Consider the following 25,061-nt stretch of genomic DNA (forward strand, 5'->3'; position numbering starts at 1 on the left):
GATGTCAAATACTTTAAACGAAGTCCATTGAAAAGTCTCTGTGGTCTTGTTGTGGCCGGTGATCCTTTCCCTGAGCAAGAGCCTGCCCCGAATGTTTTCCTTCCTTCTGGCAGGCAGACTCAGGAGGAATGGTAGCCGGTTAGCTCATCAGACATCAGCTGTTGGATTCACTCGTTAACATTTTCGGTTATTCTGTTAAAACAATGAATTTACTACCGTCCAATCCTCACGGGAATGGGCTTCTTTATGCTGGATTTAACCAGGATCATGGTAAGAAGTGTATTTTTTTTTCCTACCTAAAATGATTGGCCAACGTCGTAGATTCCGAGCTCTCATTGCTTGGCTGATGTCTCACAAGAGCACACATTTCGTATAATGTTAACCGCCAGCAACATCTTTGTATTACCTGATCTTGAAACCATTTACTTATAATTCTGCTGCGTAGGTAACGCCAAAATCTTAAGGTGAATTACCGATTGAGTTAATGTTAGCTTTAGCAAGCCCTTCAGCTAACTTAAAAAAAAACGCTAGTATTTTTGTAACGAAACTAACACACATGTCAGCTAATTTACTATTATGTCACTTAGTCAAATGTGGTCAAATTAGACACAAACAGGAGATAAATAAATTAAGTCATATAGTATGTGGTTAGTCATGTATGTGAACTTAGCATTCATGCTAATGCTAGCTGCATTTCCATCGACCGTAGTAACGTTGGCGAGCACAACGGCCATCGGCTAGCATTAGCAAGGTAACGCTAACAGTAACAGTCTTAACTTTGAACTATTTACAATGTAAACAGTCTGTCATGAGGTTAATAGTTTTCAGAATGTAAGGTACAACGTAGCTTAGGTCACAGATAAATTCTTCTCTCCCTCCCCATTAACCTAAAGTTTGTTTTTAAATCTCTGTCTAAACTTCACTTCACCGTAATATCACGTCATTATTGATGTCCAAGTGTGCACATCTGAAACTAAACTAACGTTGCTACAGTAAATAGACATCTTGTGACTCTTTATAGGACTTGGCGCTGAAACTCGCTGTCGTCAACATGGAGTATGTTAGTTCTACACGATTTCCAACACGGTTAATCATTTGCTTTAAGCTCTCACTGCGTATAAAGGGTCGGTCTTTGATCACTTCACTGTCTATCATTGTGCCTCTCTAAACTTATTACCTTGGAGGCCTTATCTTGTATAAATTCGCTACTGATTGAGTAAACGTGTCTCTGTTTAAAAGATTGTTTTGTATATTGATGATTAGATTATGATTGGTGCTTTTTGATCCGTGTCTCTCCAGGATGCTTTGCATGTGGAATGGAGAATGGATTTCGTGTGTACAACACAGATCCTCTCAAAGAGAAAGAGAAGCAAGGTAATAAAAACCCTAACCCTAAATATTAAGCTGGTGGGAACGAGTGTTTGAGTATGTTTAAACATGTTTACTGCTGACTGATCACTCATACTTTAATGTGTTTTACTTGTTTGACAGTGACTGTTGTACATGTCACATTTTGAATAAGGAAACTAATGGTTACGTTGAATGATCAAAACTGCACCAGAATCGGATATCTTTTTTTTCTTTTTTCTTTAATGTATAATAATGCAATCATGATACTGATCCTGGATAAAGTGGGGGTACTACTGTAAGATAATCATGCAGTCTTTTGACCATTTACATTGTTGTGAGGACTTTGCTTTAAACACTCCATCCAAAACTGGGATGATTGAGCAATACTCTGTGGTTGACAGCTGAAAGTGTTTTTGTCTGCTGCTCCTTATAACCAATTATTTCTACTGGAATGAAACTCCTTAAATTTGGAGACATTTAAGAGGAAGTCTCCCCTTAAGGCAGCTAAACATGTGACTCAGGAGACAGTCAACTCCAGAGTAATTTCTCTAAACTCGTCCAATTTCAAGTGCTTTAAGTCAGCAGCTTCTGAACTAAATGTTTTTTTTTTTTTTTTAACATATATATCTTTCTGAATGAAAACCCTCGCATAACTCGAGTTTTGTGTGAGGCAGTTGTCACCCTGTGGAATTTACAGGTCTACAGAGAGATGGCAAACGGTAACGGTGAACATCACCTTTCTTTGTTGACTGCAGTAACTCCAGTTAGCAATGTGTTTGGCTTTCAGAGTTCCTGGAGGGTGGGGTTGGCCATGTGGAGATGCTGTTTAGGTGTAACTATCTAGCACTAGTGGGAGGAGGGAAGAAACCCAAGTACCCAACAAACAAAGGTATGTTTTGTTCATGCTAATTGCAGTCTTTGGGAAAGTTTCACGTTGTAGCTTTGGACCTGTGGTGTCATACTGTTCATGGGAAGCTCACTGGCGCGTGTTGAGCAACTGCTTATTATTTTAGATGGGTCATCGTTTGTGTTGCTGCATATCCTGCTCCATGACACACATCTCTTTGCTTGTTTTCCATCTGCTGCATTGATGATCAGTGAATGTTACCGTGCCTTACATTTTGTATCTCAAAGCCCTTTAACATCCTGCCTTTGAAGTAGCGCGTGTGGGGCATTTTATTCATGCATCTTTTCCTGTCGTGACGCTGTAGTGATGATCTGGGACGACCTGAAGAAGAAGACGGTCATTGAAATTGAGTTTTCAACAGAAGTCAAAGCAGTAAAGCTTCGGCGCGACAGGTAAAAGTCTGAAAGAGAGGGAGTGTCCTCTGTCAATTTGCCCGGGAGGAATTTGTTTGGTTATTTGTGTTTGAAAAATCAGTGTTGTGTAAGGGAAGGTTCATTTTTAGCCATTCATCTTCTTTCACTGTCATGCATACAAAACCACATCCTCTTTCATTTTAAGGTATATGTATCAGAACTTCATTTATAAAAAAAAAGAAAGAAAGAATCATCTTGTAAATATAACCCCAGATGAACATCACATGACGTATTACAGTGTCATTATTTTTTTTTTAACAAAAACTGCAAAAGCAGTGTGTAAGGAGCTAAGTACAAGTTGTTGCTGCCCATCAATCTGGGAAGAATGTAAGACTATTTCCAAACCGTTTGGAGTCCATCATTCTACAGGGAGAAAGATTATTCACAACTGGAAAACATTCAAGACTGCTGTCAATCTTCTCAGAAGCAAGACATACCAGCAAGTTCACCCCAAGATGCTCTGAGAAACTGCAAAAAACCCAAAAGCTACATCTCAGACTCTATGGGCCTCAGTTAGCATGTTAAATGTTATGTCATGACAGAACAGTTAGAAAAAGACTGAACAAGTATGGCTTGTTTGGAAGGGCTGCAGGAGAAAGCCTTTTGTCTCTAAAAAGAACATAGCAGCACAGCTTAGGTTTGCAAAGCTGCTTCCGAACAAACCACAAGACTTCTGGAACAATGTCCTTTGGACAGACCAGACTAAAGTGGAGATGTGCAGTCATAATTCACTTCAGCACATTTGATGAAAATCACACCGTATCATCCCAAACGCTTCATACCAACTGTCAAGCACGGTGGTGGAGGGCTGATGATCTGGGCTTGTTTTACAGGTGCAGGACCTGGGCACCTTGCAGTCATTGAGTCCACCATGAACTCCTCTGTGTACCAAATGATTCTCGAGTCAGATGTGAGGCCTTCTGTCCGACAGCTAAAGCTCGGCTGAAACTGAGTCATCAACAGGACAATGATCCCAAACACAGCAGCAAACAGAATGTCTGAAAAGACTCGAGGTGCTGGGATAGTCCAGTTAAAGACCAGACCTCAGCCTGATTGAAATGCTGTCTCTAAACATTGTTCTACAAGCTATTAAATCATTGGATGAATTTAGTTTTTCTTCAACTTTGCCAAATTTTGGCCCAGTTTTTGTTAAATAGATAATGATACAGTATATGCCCTGTGTTGTTGTTCATCTGAGGTTGTATTTACCACATTTCAGTCTCTGGTAAGGACCAAATGATTAATAATCCTGTAATATCATCCTGTCCTGATACATTTTAACACTGAAAAGGGTTCTCTTTATAAAAAAAGCATGACTATTCGTCTCTTTCCCAGAAGGATAGTTCATAAATTATTACCGAAATTGTTCTCAGGCACTCTGCCTCTGCTTTTATGACCGGAAGAGTCGTATTATATTCAGTCTATATTGTAGCTCACATAATGGTTGTCCTTTGCTCTCAGGATCGTGGTGGTCCTGGACTCCATGATTAAAGTGTTCACCTTTACCCACAATCCTCATCAGCTGCACGTGTTTGAGACATGTTATAACCCCAAAGGTCAGTCCGAGCTGCGTAACCTCTGACTTGAGTTTCGGCCATATTAAATGTGGTGCTGTTGCTCGTGTATGTATCAGGCCGAGCTTTACCTCCCTCTCTCCCTTTGTCCCCTTCAGGTCTGTGTGTGCTGTGTCCCAACAGCAACAACTCTCTGCTGGCATTCCCAGGGACTCACTCGGGCCACGTGCAGATCGTGGACCTCGCCAACACAGAGAAACCGCCGGTTGACATCCCCGCTCACGAGGGTGCGCTGTGCTGCATTGCACTCAACCTGCAAGGAACGAGAATAGCCACCGCATCGGAGAAAGTACGGAAAGCCGGTGTGCTGTTACTCCCCCCCTCAATGTTGGGATACTTTTGCTGACATACGTCTCATTTCCACAGGGGACTCTCATCAGAATTTTCGACACATCTGCAGGTCAACTCATACAGGAGCTGAGACGAGGTTCACAGGCAGCAAACATCTACTGGTGGGTGCTGATTTAAATGCTACTCACGTCTATACCCCTCTTCTACAGTCTCCTTCCCAGTAAGCCGTAGATTTGGGTTACAGTTAGTGTAGATTGGTGTAGATCTGAGATACACCTATGAAAATATGCAGTGTGTGTGTGTGTGTGTGTGTGTGTGTGTGTATATATATATATATATATATATATATATATGTTAGAGCTTGGCAACGATTAAATTTTTTTATCTAATTAATCACATGATTTCCCTGATTAATCACGATTAATCGCATTTGTATGCAAAATCCAAAAATGAATTCAAAAGTAGTGTATAGCTTTTAGCATTTAGTTTTATTTTAAATGTGCTGCCATATGAATGAAAGTGCCATAACATTTGTTGTGCAAACACACTTTTAACATCAGCATCTTTCTGTAGTTTTTATGTAGAAGCCTCGCTCCACTGTTTGTTTCCTTGAATGACTTGCTGCTATCAGTTGTGTGTTTTGCCTTTAAGTGATATTTTAGACTGGAACTACTACGCTGAGAAGACAATTCAACTTGGCAGTGTTTACAGATGACTTTGGTTCTGTTGACTCCGCCGTCTGGAAGAACTTTAAAATGAAAATGGCCGAGTAAAAGTTCCGTACCCTTCTCCATGTTTGGTGGATCCGCCGATTACTTTCTTTTCCGGTTCCGCAGCAGACAGCAACAGACTTTTACAAAATAAAAGCCTGTGAGCAACAGACTTGCACAATAATAAAATAAATAATAAAACAAGGGTGGTCTGTGGCATAGTGGGTTGAGCAGGCGCCCCATGTAAAGCCTGATTCTTACTCGGCGCAACCTCGCTTTGACCCATTCTTACTAGCTGGTCGCAAATGGCGCAAACGGTCACGTGACCCAAAATTCCGCCACGCCCCCCGTCGCAAGCTAACAAATCCTCGCGCGTCGCAAGGTCGCGCACAGAACTTTTTTTCTGACTTCGCGCGAGCTCAACCGGAAACAGCTGACCAAGAGAAAGGAAACATGGACACTGCAGAGACCGCGGTGACCGAGAGGATGCGCCTCTACAAACATCTGTACGACACGTCTATGAAGTTACACTGGGACAACGTTGTCCCAAAGGACAACGTTTGACAACGTTTGACAAAGTTCGTCTTGTTGCAAAGGACGAACATTCCACCTTCTCTTCTGTTTTTGCTGCAGCCGCTTAGCTCTGAGATACATATACAGTTCTACACCCAGAGTAAATTCATTCCGCATCAGATGTACCAGCCTCTGCTGACGTGACACCACAGGTGGCATTGTGTATGCTTTCTTCGTATGCTTTTCTTCGTCCGGTTCTTCAGCTTGTTTCCTCAACAGTGACGCCCGCTGGTCTGGAGAGAACTGCAAATGTGACGCATACTCGGCGCAAACTGCGCTTATGAGCTGAAGGAACTGTGAAGGGGCTGGCGCTTTCGATGACGTCATTAATGGTTCTCGAGCCAGAACAGTTGCGCGGTTGCGCCGAGTATGAATCAGGCTTAAAAGAGACTATAGTCCTCGTTGCAGCTGGCCCCGGTTCAAGTCCTGCATCGGACGGCCCTGTGCTGCGTGTCGTTCCCCCTCTCTCTGCCCCCTGCTTCCTGTCTCTCTGAACTTTTCTATCCATTAAAGGCACAAAAGCCCCCCAAAATTATTATTATTATTATTATTTTTTTATTTAAAAAAAATAAATAAAACCTGCGTTAATGCCCGATAAAATATTTATCGGCGTTAAATAATTAATGAGTTAAAGCGATAGTAACGAGTTGACTCGCCCAGCCCTAATATGTATATAATGTATATAAATATGTGTGTGTGTATATATGTAAAACTTGAATTAGTTTCTACCATTTCTCTCTTTTTCAGCATTAATTTTAATCAAGATGCGTCCCTCATCTGCGTGTCCAGCGACCACGGCACCGTGCACATCTTTGCTGCAGAGGACCCCAAAAGGAATAAACAGTCGAGGTCTATTTTTTTCCATTCAGGCAACGTGTTATCACCACTGCTGTTAAAGAAAGCTAAATCCAAAAATTGCCCGTGTGGTTTTTTTTTTGTCTCCGCAGTTTGGCATCAGCCAGCTTCCTTCCCAAATACTTCAGCTCCAAATGGAGCTTCTCCAAGTTCCAGGTTCCATCAGGCTCTCCCTGTGTGTGTGCCTTTGGAACGGAGCCAAATGCTGTCATAGGTAAGGTTACTTGGGAGCGTGATGCTGTCTGACAGGCGTGACTCATCCTGTGAGCATCCAACTCTGGCTGATCACAGACAGCAGGTATCCCAGGGAACATATGGTGACACTGAACCCACATTTGGTTTCCCTTTTTTCAGCCCCTGCATCAAACGTTACAATCTTATCATGTACAGTACAGTACATGATAAGTACACAAGTCTTGAGTTAGCCCTTTTTTTAAAATTAGAAATGTTTTTATGTATTTTCTTAATTTGTGCCAGACTTCATTGTAATCTTTTAAATTGGTCTTGACCAATAGTTCTCCAGTATTTCTGCTGTTCTTCTTTGAACACTGGCTGCTTTTTCATGCTCTTTCAATCCAGCCCTTGTACCTGACCCTTTTCAGAGGAATGTGTTTTTTTTTTTTTTTTTAACACACTCCTATGGCTCTTTCAAACACAAAATAGCATCCAACTCCAGGAATGAACCGGTCTTGATCATACATAATAGACAACTTGGCAAAGAACCAATTTTAAATAACAGTTAAAGATAACAGTTTGACTGACAAAATAGTATTCTTGCACAGACGAGAGGATTGTCAATCAGCAGTTAGCTGAAAACTAGGAATATCTCAGCAGGGCGTGTAGTGTCCTTAAAGGTTTGAGGTACCTGGACAAGTGGAGAACCAAAGAAGAAGTGTCTGGGGTGTGTTTATGTAGTTCTTATATGATTGGCAGGCAACTGCTCGTCCTCCTGAGCCACAGCAGATGAACAGTTCGCTGAAGCCTCATCAGAAATGTTCCCCCATGGAAAGGTGGCTGTTAGGAAGTAATGATGGAATCTGTATTCTTTTTTTAAATATGTGACCATTTTTTAAGTAATTTGAAATATTTCCTGCATTTTTAACTGCATCTTAACTGGATGCAGTAACTGGTAACAAGGTAACTGGAGCATATCAAGGCTGACTTTTAGCCACACATGTAATAAGTCCATTTTGATCTCACTCTCCTGTTTTAAAGATCATAAAATGTAGTTATGAGCTTTGCAGTATCTTTGTTGCTAGGTAACAATTAGCTCTGAAAAATCCTCGGAAAAAAAAGGAAGCTGCCACCAGCTGCTGTCAGTTTGAGGAACAGAAGGGGCTTGTTGTGCTGGTTGCTGATTATTACTGTCTGACAGAGATGAAGTCTCACACGGACCCTCCTCTCAGCTCTCCTCCTGCACCCAGTCACACATCAAACACTCTAGATTTGCTTAATCAAATCTTATTTTTAAGCTTCGACAGCATTGTGGATGTTGTTCCTTCCTCTGTAGCGTCATATCTGTGTTCAAACTGTTTGCTGACTGTTTTTTTTTTCCCCTCCCTCCTCTTCATAGCCATTTGTGCTGATGGCAGCTACTACAAGTTTCTGTTCAACCAAAAGGGGGAGTGTTCCAGAGACGTGTATGCCCAGTTCCTGGAGATGACCGATGACAAAATATGACCTTTGATCTCCCTACGGACTTCCTGTTGAGCAACCAGATTTTTTTTTTTTTGTTTCTTTTTTTTTTTAAATTCAGAGGAGGTAGGAGAGGTCCCACTTTGCACTTCACCTTGTCTTGACAGACTCTGCAAAAAGAAAAGAGCATCAGATCAAGGAAGGACAAAGAAAAAGAAGCGCAGACTTTTGGGGGATAACCTCTCATCTCAAAGACGGCCGCATGGAACAGTGATGCAGATTTTCATTCTCTGGACAGACAGACGGACACGTGTTCTGACTTTACTCCCAAACCAAACGCAAGAAAAAGAGGAAAAGCTATTTTTTGAAAGCACAACTCGCAGCTTTTTAAGATGTCTTCCGAGGAGTTCACAAAGGACGGCTATTTTTAATCACATGGATGGTTCAGATTGATTGAGAATAGTGAGATTTTTGTCAACTAACACCACCTAACCTAACTGTAGGGAGTGCCTCTGAGACTGGAGTGAATCTGTATTTTCTGCACATATTATTGTTGTCATATATACATACATGTGCTTGTATATTTACCAATGTACCACATTAGGTGTCTGCAAACAGGATCAGGGAGAGACCCGTTGTTCTTCAAACATCACGAGCACTGTAGTAGACTGATCCTGTTTTGGGAAGCATCACCTTTTGTATTATTAGATTGTCACTGTATATACACAGAACTGTAAAAAAAAACAGTAGCAAAACAAAAGAAAAGAAGGAATTAACAAGTGTTTTTTGTTTTACTTTTCTTTTTTCATATGTTGTGCAATACATAGTTTCCCCGAACAGTTAATCTCTTTGTTAAAAGCTTGGAAAAGTCCAGTGTTTAAGGTTTCTAACTGAACAAAGTGTCGGGGGAAAGTGAGACACTTTGAGGAATACAGTTGTTCAACTCTCATTGTCATATTTGTATGGTGAGTAAGAACACCTGGACCGCCTGTGTGTATCCGCCCTGCAGCGTCTCTGAAGCTTGAAAACAAATGTCATCACTTTTCAGGATCCATAGGCACTAAAAAAAAATGTTATATGAGGAAAAAATAGTCAAATGTTTTTCCGGCTTTTCACTTTGGGGCTGTGAGCTGTTGATGAAGTCAGTTTTTAATGGATCCAACTAACATCACATGATTATCAGTTTCTCAGTATGGTTCCATGCACAGTTAAGTCCAGCTCCAGTTATAGCTCGGCTCAGCTGTTTAATTAGGACTCTTTCCTTGTTCTAGCATCCAGGCATGGGAAAGATAATCAGCTCCTTTCAGCTTGTTAGGTGGAGCTTTTTCCAGTCAGCCTTTTAGTTCAAATCAAAACAACTTACAGTTTAACTGGCAGCAAAGTGTCGCTATATTGTGGTGACATTTCTTCGTTCTGTACACTTTTTTTCACAAATGAGATGCACACTGTCCTGTTGCTGCCGACTTCTGTTACTTCCGGGTCAAATGCTGCGACAGGGACTGGAGCATGTGCAGAGTGCCTGGGCTGGTTTAGGTCCAATACTTGCATACTTGTAGTAATTCAACTGTCTTGGTTTCTTTGTCCAACTTTGACAAATTGGATTTAGTATAATTTCAGTCAGACTAACATGTTTACATGTATTTAAAAGTTAAATTTTTTTTCAAGCTAACAGAAAAGAGTATTTCTGCTTCTAACATCATGTGAGTGTACTGAGGTTTAAAGGTGTACTTAAGTGTTTCTGAAGTTACGGTTGTGTGAAGAACTGTAGCAGCGCTCTCACTTTGGACAATCCAAAGGTTTCCCAATGGGTGGGTTAAAGCTAAAAGGTTATCCGATGGGTTTTTCTTCTTCTAAATGAACGTCAAAGATTTCATTACAGTTCAAGCAAACACTGTTGACTTGAACGCTGCCTCATTTCTACATCAGACGGACTGGGTCTGGAGTGTTGTAGCACAAACGCTCTGCAGTTAAGAAAATGTAGTTACAAAGGAAAAAAACTCAGAAGCAATGATGCGTAAAAAAAATCCTCAATATCGCTCTCTCTCGACCCACGATAAAATGTTTGGGGCTTGAGTTTTATAGAAATGGAATCTTCCAAGTAGCTTCTAGCTTTAGCCCACCTGAAAGGATTAGTTTCTGATTTATTTTCCCCCCAAGCTTTTTTTTTTGGGAGCCTCACTTTTAAAAAGGAAAGAAAGAAAAAAAACAACCGCCTTTTAAAGAGCAGTTACACGGACTCTGTCCTGTTAGTCAGCAGCCTTTGCTTCTTGGCTTATCACAGTTCCCAAAATGCTGAAACATTTCTGGAAGCGTTTGAAAGTTAAAGAGCCAAAACCAAATTTTCTTCTGTTAGTCTAAGTTGATTTCCTGCTTCATAGTCCAAATTATTTGAAAAAAAAAAGACATTTTGAACCTGGTTCAAGACTGCAATTGATGTTTAATGTTGTTAGCCGTACATTGATCATATAAAACAAATGGTCCGCACCACATGCTTTTGGTCTGAGAGACTGCGCAGTCGCAGCTGTATGTCATTTACCCGACTACACTCTTTTTGGTAAGTGTATTTTCTGTCTATTGGTGTGTTTGTGTGAAATGCATCATAATGCCAGTTCAGAGAATGCATCGGGGACTGTGAGGTGCTCTGCTGAACCCTATGGCCATAAAACAGGTGTATGTGGGAAACTGATATAAGCAAAGCTATAACAAGATTTATTTTTTTTCCATTTCTAAGGCTACTTGACATCTTCTGGTGAATCCATTGCAAAAACACATCTTCTCTATGTTGCTTTCTGCATCAGATTGTATTAAAGCAGGCGTCCCGCTTTGCACACAGCACTTGCCAGACCACAGGAGGGACTCTTTACAAACTGAAAACCAAGCCAACTGCTTTCTGACATGCTCAGAATGATTGTAAATCCCGCATTTAAAATTGTGAATAAAGTTTAACATCTGCTTTTCCAGTTAAGTTCCATCAACGAATGAGTTCTTTGTTGTGGAAGTAATACGAAGGCTCTCAACTACTGATTCTGCGTGAATTTCATATTTGTTTACAACTGGTCTTTCTAACCATAAGTAAGCATTAGTAAGCAAACCGACGTTTCAGACTATTCAAAGGAAACAGCACCAACCAATCCTGATGGGGTTGGGCCGAGCAGCTGTTTTGCATGTGTTGTGAGGAACAGATGAAATGAGATGCAAGTAACTTGGAATTTTGTAGCGCTTTTGCATGAACCAAAGAAAATGAGCTACTGTGTGCTGAGGAAAAAGGCCTTTTTTTTAAGGCCCTTCCAAGAAATATGTCATAGAAAAATGTTGATTGAAACTTTTTTTAAAAAGTGTGATCACTTTAAAAAAAAGAAACTGAAGCAAATATTTAACAAAAATTTTTCCATCCCCATAACTGAACTTGTAGTTCAAAAGCCAAAAACAATTTTATAGTGCAGAAAGAAGACAAATTAGTTACCACTATCAAGCCAATCCTCTGGCCAGTGGACTCCCTTTGATCTGCTTCTAAATCACATATTTTTATCATATTTACTGTGACTCAAACACGTTTTGAAGGATGGGGAGCTTAAATATAGAATGCATTAGTGGACATAGTTTTCCCTGCAGCCTTTAAATGCTTTTAAGGACAGTGTCTTAATGTCTTCAGATTTTATAAACAGTTTCACGAAAAAGAAAGTACATTCTATTAAAATATTCCAAGGTTTTACATAATAAAAACAATCATCTGCTTCTTATCAAATTAAGAGTAGATGTCCCAGCAAGTTCATCCAGAATATTTCAACAAACCCGCAACAAAACTCCCCAGAGCTACATCTCAGACTCTACGGGCCTCAGTTAGCATGTTAAATGTTAAACTAAATGACAGTACAAATAGAAAAAGACAGAAAAGTATGGCTTGTTTGGAAGGGTTTGCAGGAGAAACCTCTTCTCTCTTAAAAGAACATGCCTAAACAAACCACAAGACTCAAATGTGAGGCCATCTGTCCGATAGATAAAGCTGGGCTGAAACTGGGTCATCAGCAGGACAATGATCCCAAACACAGCAGCAGATCTACAACAGAATGTCTGAAAAAGAGAAGAATCAAGGTGTTGCAATGGTCCAGTCAAAGTCCAGACCTCAGCCTGATTGAAATGTTGTGTTGGGACCTTAAGAGAGCCGTGTGCAAATAAACATTCATCAACATCTATGACCTGAAGCATTGTTGTCAAGAAGACTGGGCCAAAACAACAATGTGAGCAACTGATGACATCATCCACAAAACTACCACTTCTTTTCTTTTATGGTTTAGTCTTCGTTCAGTGAAATCCTTCCATCCATTTTCTATCCCCGCTTAATCCAATTCAGGGCCTGGAGCCTATCCCAGTTTGTTTTTCTTTTGTTTGGGCTTTTATGCCTTTAATGGATAGGACAATTTAGAGAGACAGGAAGCAGGGGGCAGAGAGAGAGGGGGAACGACATGCAGTAAAGGGCCATCTGGTGCGGGACTCGAACCGGGGCCTGCTGCAGTGAGGACTGTAGCCTCTTGTACATGGGGCGCCTGCTGTACCCACTACGCCACGGACCACCCCCTATCCCAGCTTGTTAAATGAATTGACACAGTGTAATGTGTCACATGCCGTTTCTCTTCTGACGATGCATTTACGTAATTTCAAGACCTGGAAACAAGCAGGTGGCGTTTTATCATGTCGTAATGATGAGGGTGCACATTCTTTTTCACAACTGTTAACTGTTAATCAGTCATTTCCTGTTGCAGTTTGACTTCACTCTGAAGTCCAATGCCTCGACATACATTCAGCCTGACTCAGGACTGGAAATGTTAGTCGGTTGTTTTTGTTCCTTTAGGAAAAAGACGGCGTTAACGGAAACTTTCCCGCTCCAGCGAAACAGTTTCAGGAATACTCACGAGTAACCTGCCCGCTCGGCAGAAAGAAATGACAGACAGAAGTAGAGTTTGCGTTTGCTCAGCAGAGAAGGCGTTTACTTAAAGAAATACAAACCGAGAAGTAGTTTTAAATAAATTTATAAAAAAAAAAAAAAAGAAAAAAAAAAGCATTTATCCACTGAAGCAGAACAAACAACTATCACTTGTTTTTTCCTGGTGTAACACAGAATGCAATCTGTATAGACTTTAAAGTCGCCAGAACAGAATAAAAAAAAATAATAATAAAGCAAGCCAAGAGACTGCCAACTTCAACACAAAGGTAACAAACACAGCCAATGATGACAGGTAAATCAACCGAACAAATACAAATGAAAACCAATACAAAATAACTAAGAGGTTAAGTGCAGCACTGGTCAGAATCATATAGCGTAGATTCAGTCTAAATTTTCTTTGCTCCACATTCAGATAATCTGCTCTGGTACATTTGTTTCTAGATCCGTAACATGCAAGCTCGATGACACGTATGGTCAAATACACATGGGAATATACTTTTTTTTTTTAAATTTCATAGGATATTTGTAAAATATGAAAAAATCTGTTGATGTACAGTGATAAAGAAATTTCATTCGCATCACTGAGCAGGGAAAAAAAAAAAAAAAAGAGCATCCACTCCGTAGTGTTTTCTTTAGAGGAAAAAAAATAAATACATTCATTTCACCGAACAGTCCACATACAAAAACAACAACAACGAAAAAAGATTCCCAAAAATACCATGTTGAGATGTTTAAATGTTCTCAAAGACCCCACTTACAGCGTTTAGTTATCTTAATTATTACTACATAGTATCTGTGCCTTGGGAAACGAAGTAACACTCAGAAAAGATCCAAAGATACAACGGAATACTGCATATCTACTCACGACTGGGTTAGGTAGGTCGACGTGGAGGCTAGCTGCCGAAGATGGGAATGTCCACATGTCCTCACACACTTCCCTTTGTGAAATACACTACGTGTGATGTCACTTGGTTGCTTTTTCTATCCAACACAGAGTTAAGCGCTTGTCTGCAATGCTACCAGGATGAACCTCCCTATCCTCTTCGGGGGAGTCTCGAGACTCCTCGCTCGTATACATAGTGTTTGCTTTCTTTTATCTGGAAATCTCAACATTTCTGTCCCCCCCCTCTTCTCCTTTCTGTTCTTCTTCTTGCTGTCTGAGTCTCAAATGCAGGGGATTCACAGTCATCAGCCTCAATTGTATTTTCAATTTGGTTACTTAGTTTTTGCATCGTATTTCACTGTCGTCATACGTGGAAGAGAAAGTGGGAGGGGTTTGCACATTCTGTAGTCCTTTTCTTTTTGGCACCTTGGAGAAGATGATGACACCGGGTGGGATGGAGGGTGGGGGGGGGGCTCAACGTGCACAGGACAGCAGGGCCCAGGATGTGGATCAGAGTGGTTGAGGAGGGGCTACTTGTCACTGCCGTCACCGGCTCTGTCCGTGGTGCCGTTGTTGTTGCCGGCAGCTGCTGCTCGGCCATCCTCTTCTTCCGTTTTCACTCTCTTAGACTCAGGCTGCTCTTGCAGTTCTCCGTTCTGCCTCTTAGTGGGGAGGGAAGCTGAGGCTGAGGCGTGAGTTGCCAAGAGATGAAGAGGGTTTGCTGGTGAAAAGAAAAGAAAAAAAATAAAGTGTACAGGATTTATAAAAAAAAAAAACAAACAAAAAAAAAAACTTTGTCTTTATGGAGTTTATAGGAAATGTATCACTCTGGAGTAAAAGGAGTGTTTTCCAAGGAATAAGACTGCTGCAGCCATGGCACTAAGACTGTTAGTGGGGGTGGTCTCTGACAGTTAAGTTATATCTAGGGCTGGGCAACGATTACATTTTTTTATCTAATTAATCACATGATTTCCCCGATTAATCGCATTTGTACGCAAAATCCAAAAATGAATCCAAAAGTAGTGTATAGCTTTTAGCATTTAGTTTTATTTTAAATGTGCTGCCATATGAATGAAAGTGCCATAACATTTGTTGTGCAAACACACTTTTAACATCAGCATTTTTATGTAGAAGCCTCGCTCCACTGTCTGTTTCCTTGAATGACTTGCTGCTATCAGTTGTGTGTTTTGCCTTTAAGTGATATTTTAGACTGGAACTACTACGCTGAGAAGACAATTCAACTTGGCAGTGTTTACAGATGACTTTGGTTCTGTCGACTCCGCCGTCTGGAAGAACTTTAAAATGAAAATGGACGAGTAAAAGTTCTGTACCCTTCTCCATGTTTGGTGGATCCGCCGATTACTTTTCCTGTCTCTGAACTTTCCTATCCATTAAAAGGCACAAAAGCCCTCCAAAAATTGAGTTTTTTTAAATAAAAAAACAACAACAACAACAAAAAAAAAAGTGTTAATGCACGATAAAATATTTATCAGCGTTAAATAATCAATACGTTAACGCGATAATAACGAGTTAACTCACCCAGCCCTTAGTTATATCATAAGTTAACAAGTTATCATCAAAGTCCCCAAAACCTTTTAACATGGCCTTTATTATTAGTAATCATTAGGGCTGCAGCAAATAAGTTATTTAGGTAATCGAGTAGTTTATCGATTCATTAAGAAATCGAATAAGAAATTATTTTGCAATAGAAAAAAATGTACGTTATAAATGAGCTTTTAGCTAAGAATTAGGGCTGTGCAAAGTTTCTAAAAACATTTCTCATTCTGATGTAACAGTTCTATTGAACACACGGTACTTGCTTTCTACCCAATGTCCAGCTGTGTCAGCAGTTAACATCTTTTGCCTCTCCTACCGTCTCTGCTTTCATATACTGTATTTAAATGCAGCTGAAATCCTAATAAAGCCTCTCGTTTACTTTTTTCATTGACCGTCATTAAACGCAGGGAATCAGAAACAGAAGCTGAAATAACAGCAGTTAACACTAACCCTGTAACCAGCGGTCTCTGATTTGACAAATATGACATGATGTGATAAAATTGGGTTTTTATTTTGGTTTAACTTTGATGTGACTGACAAAATTAGTTCACATTAACAGAAGAAGCTGCTCTGACATAAGGCAGATTAGGGAAAATATGAGAGTGTGCTTGTGCTGGCGGGGTAGTTCTGGTGCCATTCAACAGAAATTAGGCACAATATGTCCAACATATAAACAAAAGCTGCATATTTAAAAAATACCAGACAAAAATGTAAAAGTACTTAAGCACTGAATCATATATTTTACAATTGATGGTATGACTGTGTGCGTGTCACCTGTATTAGCAGCAGTACTGATAGGCACCAGATGAGTCCCGTTCTGTGTGATGGCCTTTATTGGAAGCTGGTGCTGACCGAGTGGGGCTTGTTGAACGATGGTGACGGTTGTCAAGGGAGCAGCCTGAGAGCTCTGGATGATGCGACTGACTCCCCCTATAGATGAAGCTGTGATGGATGGAACCGGCTCCACTTTTACTGTAAACGGGGGACAAAAACCGTGAAAGCGAGCACACTCTCGACATCATATCTGATGAGAACATTTCCATCTGAGGTCCATGTGAAGTCACCTTTGATCTCTTGGTGCTCTCCTCCTCCGTTCTCCTGAGGTCGTGGGCTCACGGTTGAAGTGGACTGTCCGCCAACGGTTGCCACGGTGACAGCTGGGATCTGGTGGACAACGTGTACCGTCTGCATGACGGGGGCAGAACTAACGGTCGTTGTTACGATGGCTGGTGTTGCCATGGCGTAGGTCACAGGCTTCACGGTCGTTTGAGGCATCTGGCGCTGCACGGCGATGAGCACCGGCTGGTTGCCGAGAGGGGAGCCTGACAGAGTGTTGGGGAAAATTTACTGCAACTATTGTTCAAATACAAAGTTAAAATAAAAAATAAAAAAAAGTAGCCGTGTCACCTAATATTTGTGACAAAAAGCCAACAAAAACATCAGTGCATTAGTTCCCTCTGCCAATCTGCTAAAGTGTTGGTGAAATGACAAAACACTTGAAGATTGTTGTGTGTTACCAGGGGAGTTCTGTGCAAAGCGGGCCTCTTGAATGACGGCGAGTTTGGGCTGGACTGCAGTGGGTGGTGGTGGGGTTGGCTCTGGCTCCATAGGGACCGGGGAGCCCTCTCTGGAAAGGCTGTCTGGGGTCTGGACCCCACTGGAGTGGGCAGACAGCACCCCTGTGTGGCTAGGAGAGGCCGGGGCGCTCCTGGGACAAAAAAGGGAAAACTGTTCATCATTATCATGTAAGACTTTCCACACACCTTTCCAGGTGGCATGAAAGCACTTATTTTTTATCAATACGTGTGTGTGTGTGTGTGTGTGTGTGTGTGTATATATATATATAAATAAATGTAGCATTCAGCAAACGTTACCTTGAGGAGAGAGGCCCCACAGGGGTCCGGAAGCAGGGCACTCCCCTGGGCCTACGTTTCCTGAAGGCCTGTTCTATCAGCTTGCCCTCTGAGGAGGGATCGATTCTCCAGAACGAACCTTTGCCCGGCTCCTCTTGGGAGCGGGCCACTTTGATGAAGTATCGGTTCAGAGACAAGTTGTGGCGGATTGAGTTCTAATGGAAACAATAAAGAGTTTAGTAAAAGTTCAACTGATGCAAGTCAAGTATCCTCTGAGTTCAATAGGGTCAGAATATTTCAATGTTACTCTATATTATAGCACTATACATATATATATGTGTGTGTGTGTGCAAAAAACACATACATGGAAAGCTTGCTAAGCTTTACTACATTCTCTTAAAATGCTCTTAATTTTCTGTTCAAACTGCGAAATGGAGTATATTTATATAGAGCCTCTGGTAAAAAAAAAGAAAAAAAAAAAAAAAAGAAAGAAGTTACCAACATTGATGCTCTACCTCCTTAACAACAGTTGGTTGTTGGGGTGGGGTGTTTGTGGACTGGGCTCGTTTCACAGAGGTGATCAGATTGGTGTCAGCAGAGCTTAGTGGCCGGCTGAACACCCCTGACTCTTTGGTGCATTTTGTATTTCAGCCCTGGGTCTGCTGCAGTTTGACAGAAGTCTAAGGTTCCGTGTAGATCGGGCCAATTAAGTCTGCTGAGGTGTGTTGCTGCATCCCAGCAGTGCTCACTGGTGTGTGGGCTCTGCCGCGTGGAGCCCACACAGACAGTAAAACTAGAAAGGGTGCTCAAGCCGTTTTCACTCAAAATCTGTTTATTTCACACACTTTGATGGGTCGTTGATGTATCTGTGCCCTCTTATAAAACTGCTGTCTGAGTTTCACGTTTTATGGCTTTAAGCCACATCTTTGTTATCACAACTGCTGCTGCCTCTGCTGTCAGCCCCCCCCCCCCAGATCAGGACAGCCCATACACCTCCAAAACATCCCCAGCTAACTGAAGATAAATGAAAGTCTGAGTCTGAAAGTTACAAACAGCGATAACTATTCCAGCGTTTACAAGCTTTGGTGGAGATCAAACCTGACATAACTGAGGCAGAAGGGGTGAAATCAATCGCTAGGAATGCTTGACCCAATCGGAAATGGTCAGTGCTGCAAGCCCCACCCAGGCGGTGTGGGGTAATCTAAAAAGTACCACTTCTCTCCCAGGGCTGCTGCTGGGGCTGAAATGTTTGACTCTGGAGTCCTTTTAACCTCTGGTCCCTGCAGTTGAAATGGAGAGGGAACCCCCTAAGAGGCCATGGTTCCTGGAAACGGTTTCTGTGGTGGAAACACAGCTTTTGTTGTGTTTTCTGAGCCCTTCCTGAGTAGTTTTTGTGGGGCCACTGCTTTTCATCTGAGAGAGGCTGCCACTGCAGGGGAGTGCTGTTATTCACTCTGGTTTCAGTGTTGTGGCTGATTGGTGTGTGCGTTATACAGACATTGGGCCACAAAAATTCCAAAAGCTCAACATGGCAGTGACATTTGTGCCTTTTCAGAGGTTTACCTAATAAAGAGGACATGTGAGCAGGATCAAAGAGCAAACAAGGCTGGAAAACAATGTGGCACAGCAATAAAAGTTGAGCAAAATTCACATGATTAATGTTTTACACCATCAAGGAATTGCATAGTTTTGCTTCATTAGATGTAGAATACACTTTACAAAAAGCTAGCTCCGTGACCACTCAAGATTCTTTCATTTTTCTTATTATGAAGCATTTATGAAACTCTGTGCCAGTTTGGCTTTTGCCTTGTGCTTTACCATAACACAAAATTGGGGGTAAAAACCAAGATTCTGGTTTCCCTGACTGTTGCATACTTTGTTGTGGCAATTTTCCAGTGCAAACACATCCTACTAAACAGTTTGGGATGCAGTAGAGACAACCGGCATTAGTTTAAGATGAGAGTTACAACAAACAAATGAAGAGTCAAACTACTCACTGACATTCTCATCACCCTTCCACGGTGCAGGTCACCTCAACACACCTTTGACCCGTGTTGGATCCATTTTTTTCAGTCACTCATAACAGAGAGTCCAGTTTGCAGCGTTAGGATGACTCGACGTTCTTTCCCACATAACTGAAAAATACCTGTCCCACTTTATCAACGCGTGGAGTGACCTCCTCAGATTCATCCAAAACCCAGAGGTAAAGAAAGAGAAAAAAAAAGCTCCAAGTCCACTTATTAAAGTCATCTCTAAACGACCCGTCGGTATTTAGTTTTAATATTTACATGGAGCCTGTGATCTGACAGAGAGTAACTAAACTACTGTTCACCCACAGACAAAAGGCACAAAAAACAGTGAAGACACTGACCTGCCAGCCTTTATCAGCTGTTCTGTAGTAAGGGTAGTTCTTGGTAATGTGGGTGTATATTCCATTCAGTGTTAGCTGCTTATCTGGAGCCATTGTGATAGCTTGGACTATTAGTTGCGCATATGAGTAGGGTGGTTTAGAGTCATCCTGTGGAAGATTAGAAACAAAGTTAAATCAATGTGCTGTAAGGATGAAGTTTGTGTCTTAAACATGTATTTCTTTGAACAAAACACACGCACAACAAAGTTTATCCAGGATCAAAGTCTGGGTACAGTCATGAGGATTGACCAATTTTAAGACCTCAATGAGCAATCAGTGACAGAGTCCATCACGACTGCTCTGAAGTCTGCTGTAAAGACTGCTTTAAACCTCCAGTTTAAAACATCCACACTGAATCCTCGCATACAGCTTGTATTCATCCACCTTTTGGTCAGTTCTCACCTTTGGGCTGTCTTCACCTGAGGCCTCCTTGTCATTCTCTGATTGGGAGTTGTCTCCTATGAGGTCAGAAGCGAGAACTCGGCTCGTCCTGTAGCTCGAGAGTCCCGCCCCCCGTGGACTTGATGGACAGGAGTTTGCGGCACTAGAAAATAGATTCAAGACGTATTTTCTTGAGTTGGGACACTCAAAACGACGACGTGGGTAAGAAAACTCTGCCTTCAACGCAAGCGACTCAAGAGCTCCTACCTGATGGTGCCAGTAGGTGAAGGCAGTGGGCTCATGAGGTGGGCAATGTTGTCAGGAATGTTAATGGTCAATGGGGAAATCTGGGGCTGGACGGGCTTGACCGGTGATTCCGGCACGTTCCTTGGCTCCTTCTTGTCGTTAGACAGGGCGGTGAATGTGATCTTTATACTCGTGCTGGGGAAGCGAAAACAGCACCTAAAAGAGGGAAAAAAACACAGAAGACAATGTAAAGAGTGTGCTGAATGCAGACATATTTCAATTAGTGAAATGATGAGGTCAGTGATGTAAGCTTTTTACAATGTTAGTGGACAGAAAAACCTCCTGCCTGGCAACACGCATTCCAAAGTTTTCCAAATGAAGCCCAGAGAAGAGCACTGAGGGTCAGCTTCACAGCGTTAAATATGGACATACACCAACACCATTACGTAACAGATCATGTCTAACATGTCCAATTTATTATTAACGTGGCAGGCTATATTTGCTACTTGCTGACACACATATGAATGACTACAAAGGAGTGATGACAATATTAACACATGCTAATGATTTAAATGTACAACCCCAAATCAGAAAAACTTGGAACGGTATGGAAAGCATAGAAAACCTCCAGTAAATTTTTCTATTTACTTTGCATTTAATTGCAGACAGTTCAAATCCAAGATATTTACATCCTTTTTTTTTTTTTTTTTTTTTTTTTTTTTACAATTAAGACCTGCTAAACATTCCACAAAAGTCGGGACAGGGTCAAACCAGTGTTTGAGGAGCAAAGACCTCGAGTTTGTCAACAAATGTGTGACGAAAATCAATTTAGTGTTTAAAAACTGTTTTCCTCAATGGAAGATAGGAGGAGATTTGCATATTTCTCCCTCTACAGTGCAGAATGTCATTAAACCATTCTAGGAATCTGGAGGAATTTCAGTTGGTCTTAGTAGAACACCAGTGATTTCTGATGTCTGAGGCGGCACGGCATCAAGAACCATCATTCATCAGTAGATAACATATTTATATGGGTAAGGGATCACTGTGAGAATCATTTGTGAAGCACTACCAGACGGACTTAACGGTGTGAAAAACAAACTATTCATTGACCTTGCCCAGAGTGGTCAGCTTCTTTGGGCTCGGAGCATCACACAGTGAAAACAGGTACTGTGCTCAGACCAATCAGTATTCAAGATTTTTTTCTGGAAGAAATGGGCAGCATGTGCTCCAGACCAAAGACATCCTGATTATTGGCCACAAGTCTCTGCGACGGTATGGGTTTGCTTTTTTCGATGACAACAGAGTCTGGTCCAGACCCCAGATGAAAAGAGTTCATTGAGATTTTGGAGCAACAAAAACATCACAGGAAATAACATCTGAAATGATTCGTTACTTGGTATCACCGTTGCCAGAAGATCTTGTAGGGGTTTAAAGAATGACTGGCAACATTACAAAAAATAGTATGAGCATTTTTTTATCCCAACTTTTATTGGAATATGCAATGTGCCTCATATGCAAAAATGAATGCGCATAAAAAAAATGAAGTTGGCAAAACTTATTTATATATCATTTACAATCAAATAAATGTCAAAGTAAATGTTTTCCACAAAAAAAAACTTTTTCTGATTTGGGAAAGAAAAACAAGAAACTAACAAGCCGGCAGTGTAAACATATGCAGATATGGAACAAGCTGACATTGACATCAACTACAGCCCAAACCTGGATAAGTAGGTATTTGTTGTATCATATTTTTTTTATTTATTTTTTAAATCAACAAGTTACACAGTGAATTAATGAGTGTGTCAATAGTTTCTTCTTCCAAGTAAAATATACTCCAGCCTGTGTTATGGCAGCCAGAGTTCAACCTGAAGGGTTGCTTGCATGTAGGCGGGGACAACAGAACTTGAGGGTTGACCCCAAAGCAAGTGCTCTCATTTTTAGTATTTGTCTAACCAAACCCTACTACAACTCGGCCATTTTATTGACTCGTGCTCAAACCTTAGTAAATGCAGGTATCAAAGAACACCCCGTGAGACTGTTCTCGATATGTTTGATAAGCCTTTGCAATTCGGCATATTCAAATGTCTCGATATTAAACGATAAATTCAACTAATATTACTTCTATTTTACAAGCTAGCTCAACACGGCACAACAAAGTTGGTGGCAGTGCAAATAACCCTCGGTATATGGACTACTTAAAGAAATTAATATTCTTAAGTCATGAATCAAGTTCAGTTAAATTCAGGATTTGGTAAAGAACACAATCACTATTACACTAGTATGCCTAACATGGAAAGTTCATGTGACGTTGTTGCTATACACACACGTATCACGCTTGGTGCTGGTTGACACAGCACGTGCAACACTGCTGCGGGCTAACAAAACAATAACAACACAATAACCACATGAATGCATTAATCCGCAGACGCATTTTTACGTCAAGCAAACATGAAACTTACATTCGTGGAAGCTGGAGAGGTGGAGCCCCTCTTCTCTGGAACACCCCATCAACAAACACCCCGTTTTTTCCAAGGCACCGGAGATAGAATTCTCCCGTGCCAGTACCATTTTCTCCTGCGGTGAATATTTCGAGGTGCCGCCGGGATATAAAACTAGAGTGCCCCATGCTGACGTCCACAGACCCCTGAGAAGAGTTCCGGCCGATGGTCACCGACCTTTTCTTCATCAGATACTCGAATTCTCGGCCCTCCAGCCGGGCTACCGCCGACCCTGACATCCCGCTTACCACCGCCATCTTCCAATGTGTCTAGTAAAAATTTGGAGATGTAAGCTAAACGCAAATGAGAAGCGGATGTAGGGAATTGAAGAGTGGTTATATTTGGGGGGTTTATTAAAATGGGGAGGGGGATCCAATCTTACACCGTGGAGAATTTAGCTAGGAACGTGCCAGACCGGGGACACAGCGGCTCCGACCCAGCACCGTGAAGAGGGTGGTGGGGGGGGGGAAGAGGAGCATCAGCCAATCAAAAGCAGCCAAACGGACGGAAGTCTTGCGATAGACAATCCTCTCCACCAATGAAAAACTTGCCTGGGTAAGCAGATGTGTAGTGTTTACCAATGACAACAATAATACAAAATAGCCGTAGAAAATAGAGGTCGGTTGCAGTGCAGGCTGACACGCAGATGGACGGACAAATGCAAAATACGGCGAAGCGATTCAGGGAGTGGAATTTGTTGTAGTCATGTCTGAAGAGGAAACATTTGGTTCACCCATTTGTCTTCATGTTCATCCCTTGAGAGGGATTCCTATGTTCTTCTGTCTCTACTACTACAAAATTTATTATACAAATTCAAGTTTCAGTTTATTTATCATTACACAACACAAGATCACATAACCAAACTAGAGATGTACTCTCTAAAGCCACACCAGTGGCTACAGTGTCTTAGACAAAAACAACCACAATCTTTTATGAATGGACACTGAGTTGGTAGAACCATGTAAACATGATCCAACCACAGAGGATGACGATATTAGAGGCTTTATAACTATCAGTGGTATTTCCTCTTGTGTATATCATGTTCATGGAATTTAGGTTAAATGGTTCTGAGGAAGGTTTGGTTAAAATCACCAGATACAATAAATCTCTATATCTTTGACATTGCAAATATGGTCCACACATTGAACTGTGATAGGGCCATGGCCTCATCCTATCGACTCCATTTTCTAGTGACCAAACAAATGCCAGAAGTAAACTGCATTGGATGGAGGAATAAGCCAGGGTCTATGTTGACTTCTTTTAACTCCATATCTGGGCTTTGCTGCTCTGTTCAGGTTCAGACGCTCCACTACTGATGTTTGGTCCAGTGCTCTCACTGGCTGATCAGAGGACACCGGAAAAGAGATGGTTTGAAGGTCCGCTGAACCAACATGATCTCATGGCGTTGTGTATAAATCCTGTACTACTCCAGGCCCAATTTGTGTGTCATTTTAGTGACTTTTGTAAGCATTTTAGTTTTTCCATGTTTTTTTCACAGCATTGAAATAGAGTTGATGTCATCTCTTTACAGTATAGAGCGTGAAACGGGACTCAAAAGACAAAAGTGTGCTTACTAACAACACACAACATGACTTGGTATCTTATACTATTCAATTCAATTCAATTCAATTAATTTTTATTTATATAGCGCCAAATACAACAAATGTCATCTCAAGGCACTTAGATAATAAAGTCCAGTTCAAGCCAATTGGAATTCATTTAATTGTAATCATAATTATTCATAAAATAATCCAATTCGTTCATATAGAGCCAATTCAAAAACAATTTCCTAGCTAAGGAAACCAACAGATTGCACTGAAACTTTTTTTTTTTTTTCGGTCCAATCTCCCGTCCTGAGCTTGCCTGAGGCAACTGTGGAGAGAATACGCTCTACTTGTCATGCAAATTAGGCTTCAGATCTGGGAATGTTGTCACCACTAATTGACTGTGTTTCTTCAGTTGCAAGCTAGATAGGGAGGTAGG

The 25,061-nt window shown here is 41.3% G+C and overlaps 2 protein-coding genes across 2 annotated transcripts; one reads left to right on the forward strand and one right to left on the reverse strand.

Annotated features, from left to right (window-relative positions):
* Nucleotides 1–88: 88 nt before the first annotated feature.
* On the forward strand, nt 89–11,279 carry wdr45b (WD repeat domain 45B). The gene is made up of 10 exons (XM_075457412.1): nt 89–270; nt 1,300–1,374; nt 2,138–2,239; nt 2,562–2,649; nt 4,132–4,226; nt 4,343–4,533; nt 4,611–4,696; nt 6,566–6,667; nt 6,766–6,887; nt 8,247–11,279. The coding sequence occupies exons 1-10, from the start codon at nt 204–206 to the stop codon at nt 8,351–8,353; spliced, it is 1,035 nt and encodes a 344-aa protein (XP_075313527.1). The 5' UTR covers nt 89–203; the 3' UTR covers nt 8,354–11,279.
* Nucleotides 11,280–13,265: 1,986 nt separating this feature from the next.
* foxk2a (forkhead box K2a) lies at nt 13,266–23,529 on the reverse strand. The gene is made up of 9 exons (XM_075457438.1): nt 23,040–23,529; nt 20,602–20,796; nt 20,356–20,497; nt 19,915–20,061; nt 17,565–17,758; nt 17,208–17,398; nt 16,755–17,012; nt 16,465–16,662; nt 13,266–14,854 (listed from the first exon to the last, which is right to left on the reverse strand). The coding sequence occupies exons 1-9, from the start codon at nt 23,333–23,335 to the stop codon at nt 14,664–14,666; spliced, it is 1,812 nt and encodes a 603-aa protein (XP_075313553.1). The 5' UTR covers nt 23,336–23,529; the 3' UTR covers nt 13,266–14,663.
* Nucleotides 23,530–25,061: the final 1,532 nt, after the last annotated feature.

This window comes from Odontesthes bonariensis, chromosome 23 (genome assembly GCF_027942865.1).
Source record: "Odontesthes bonariensis isolate fOdoBon6 chromosome 23, fOdoBon6.hap1, whole genome shotgun sequence".
NCBI lineage: Eukaryota > Metazoa > Chordata > Actinopteri > Atheriniformes > Atherinopsidae > Odontesthes > Odontesthes bonariensis.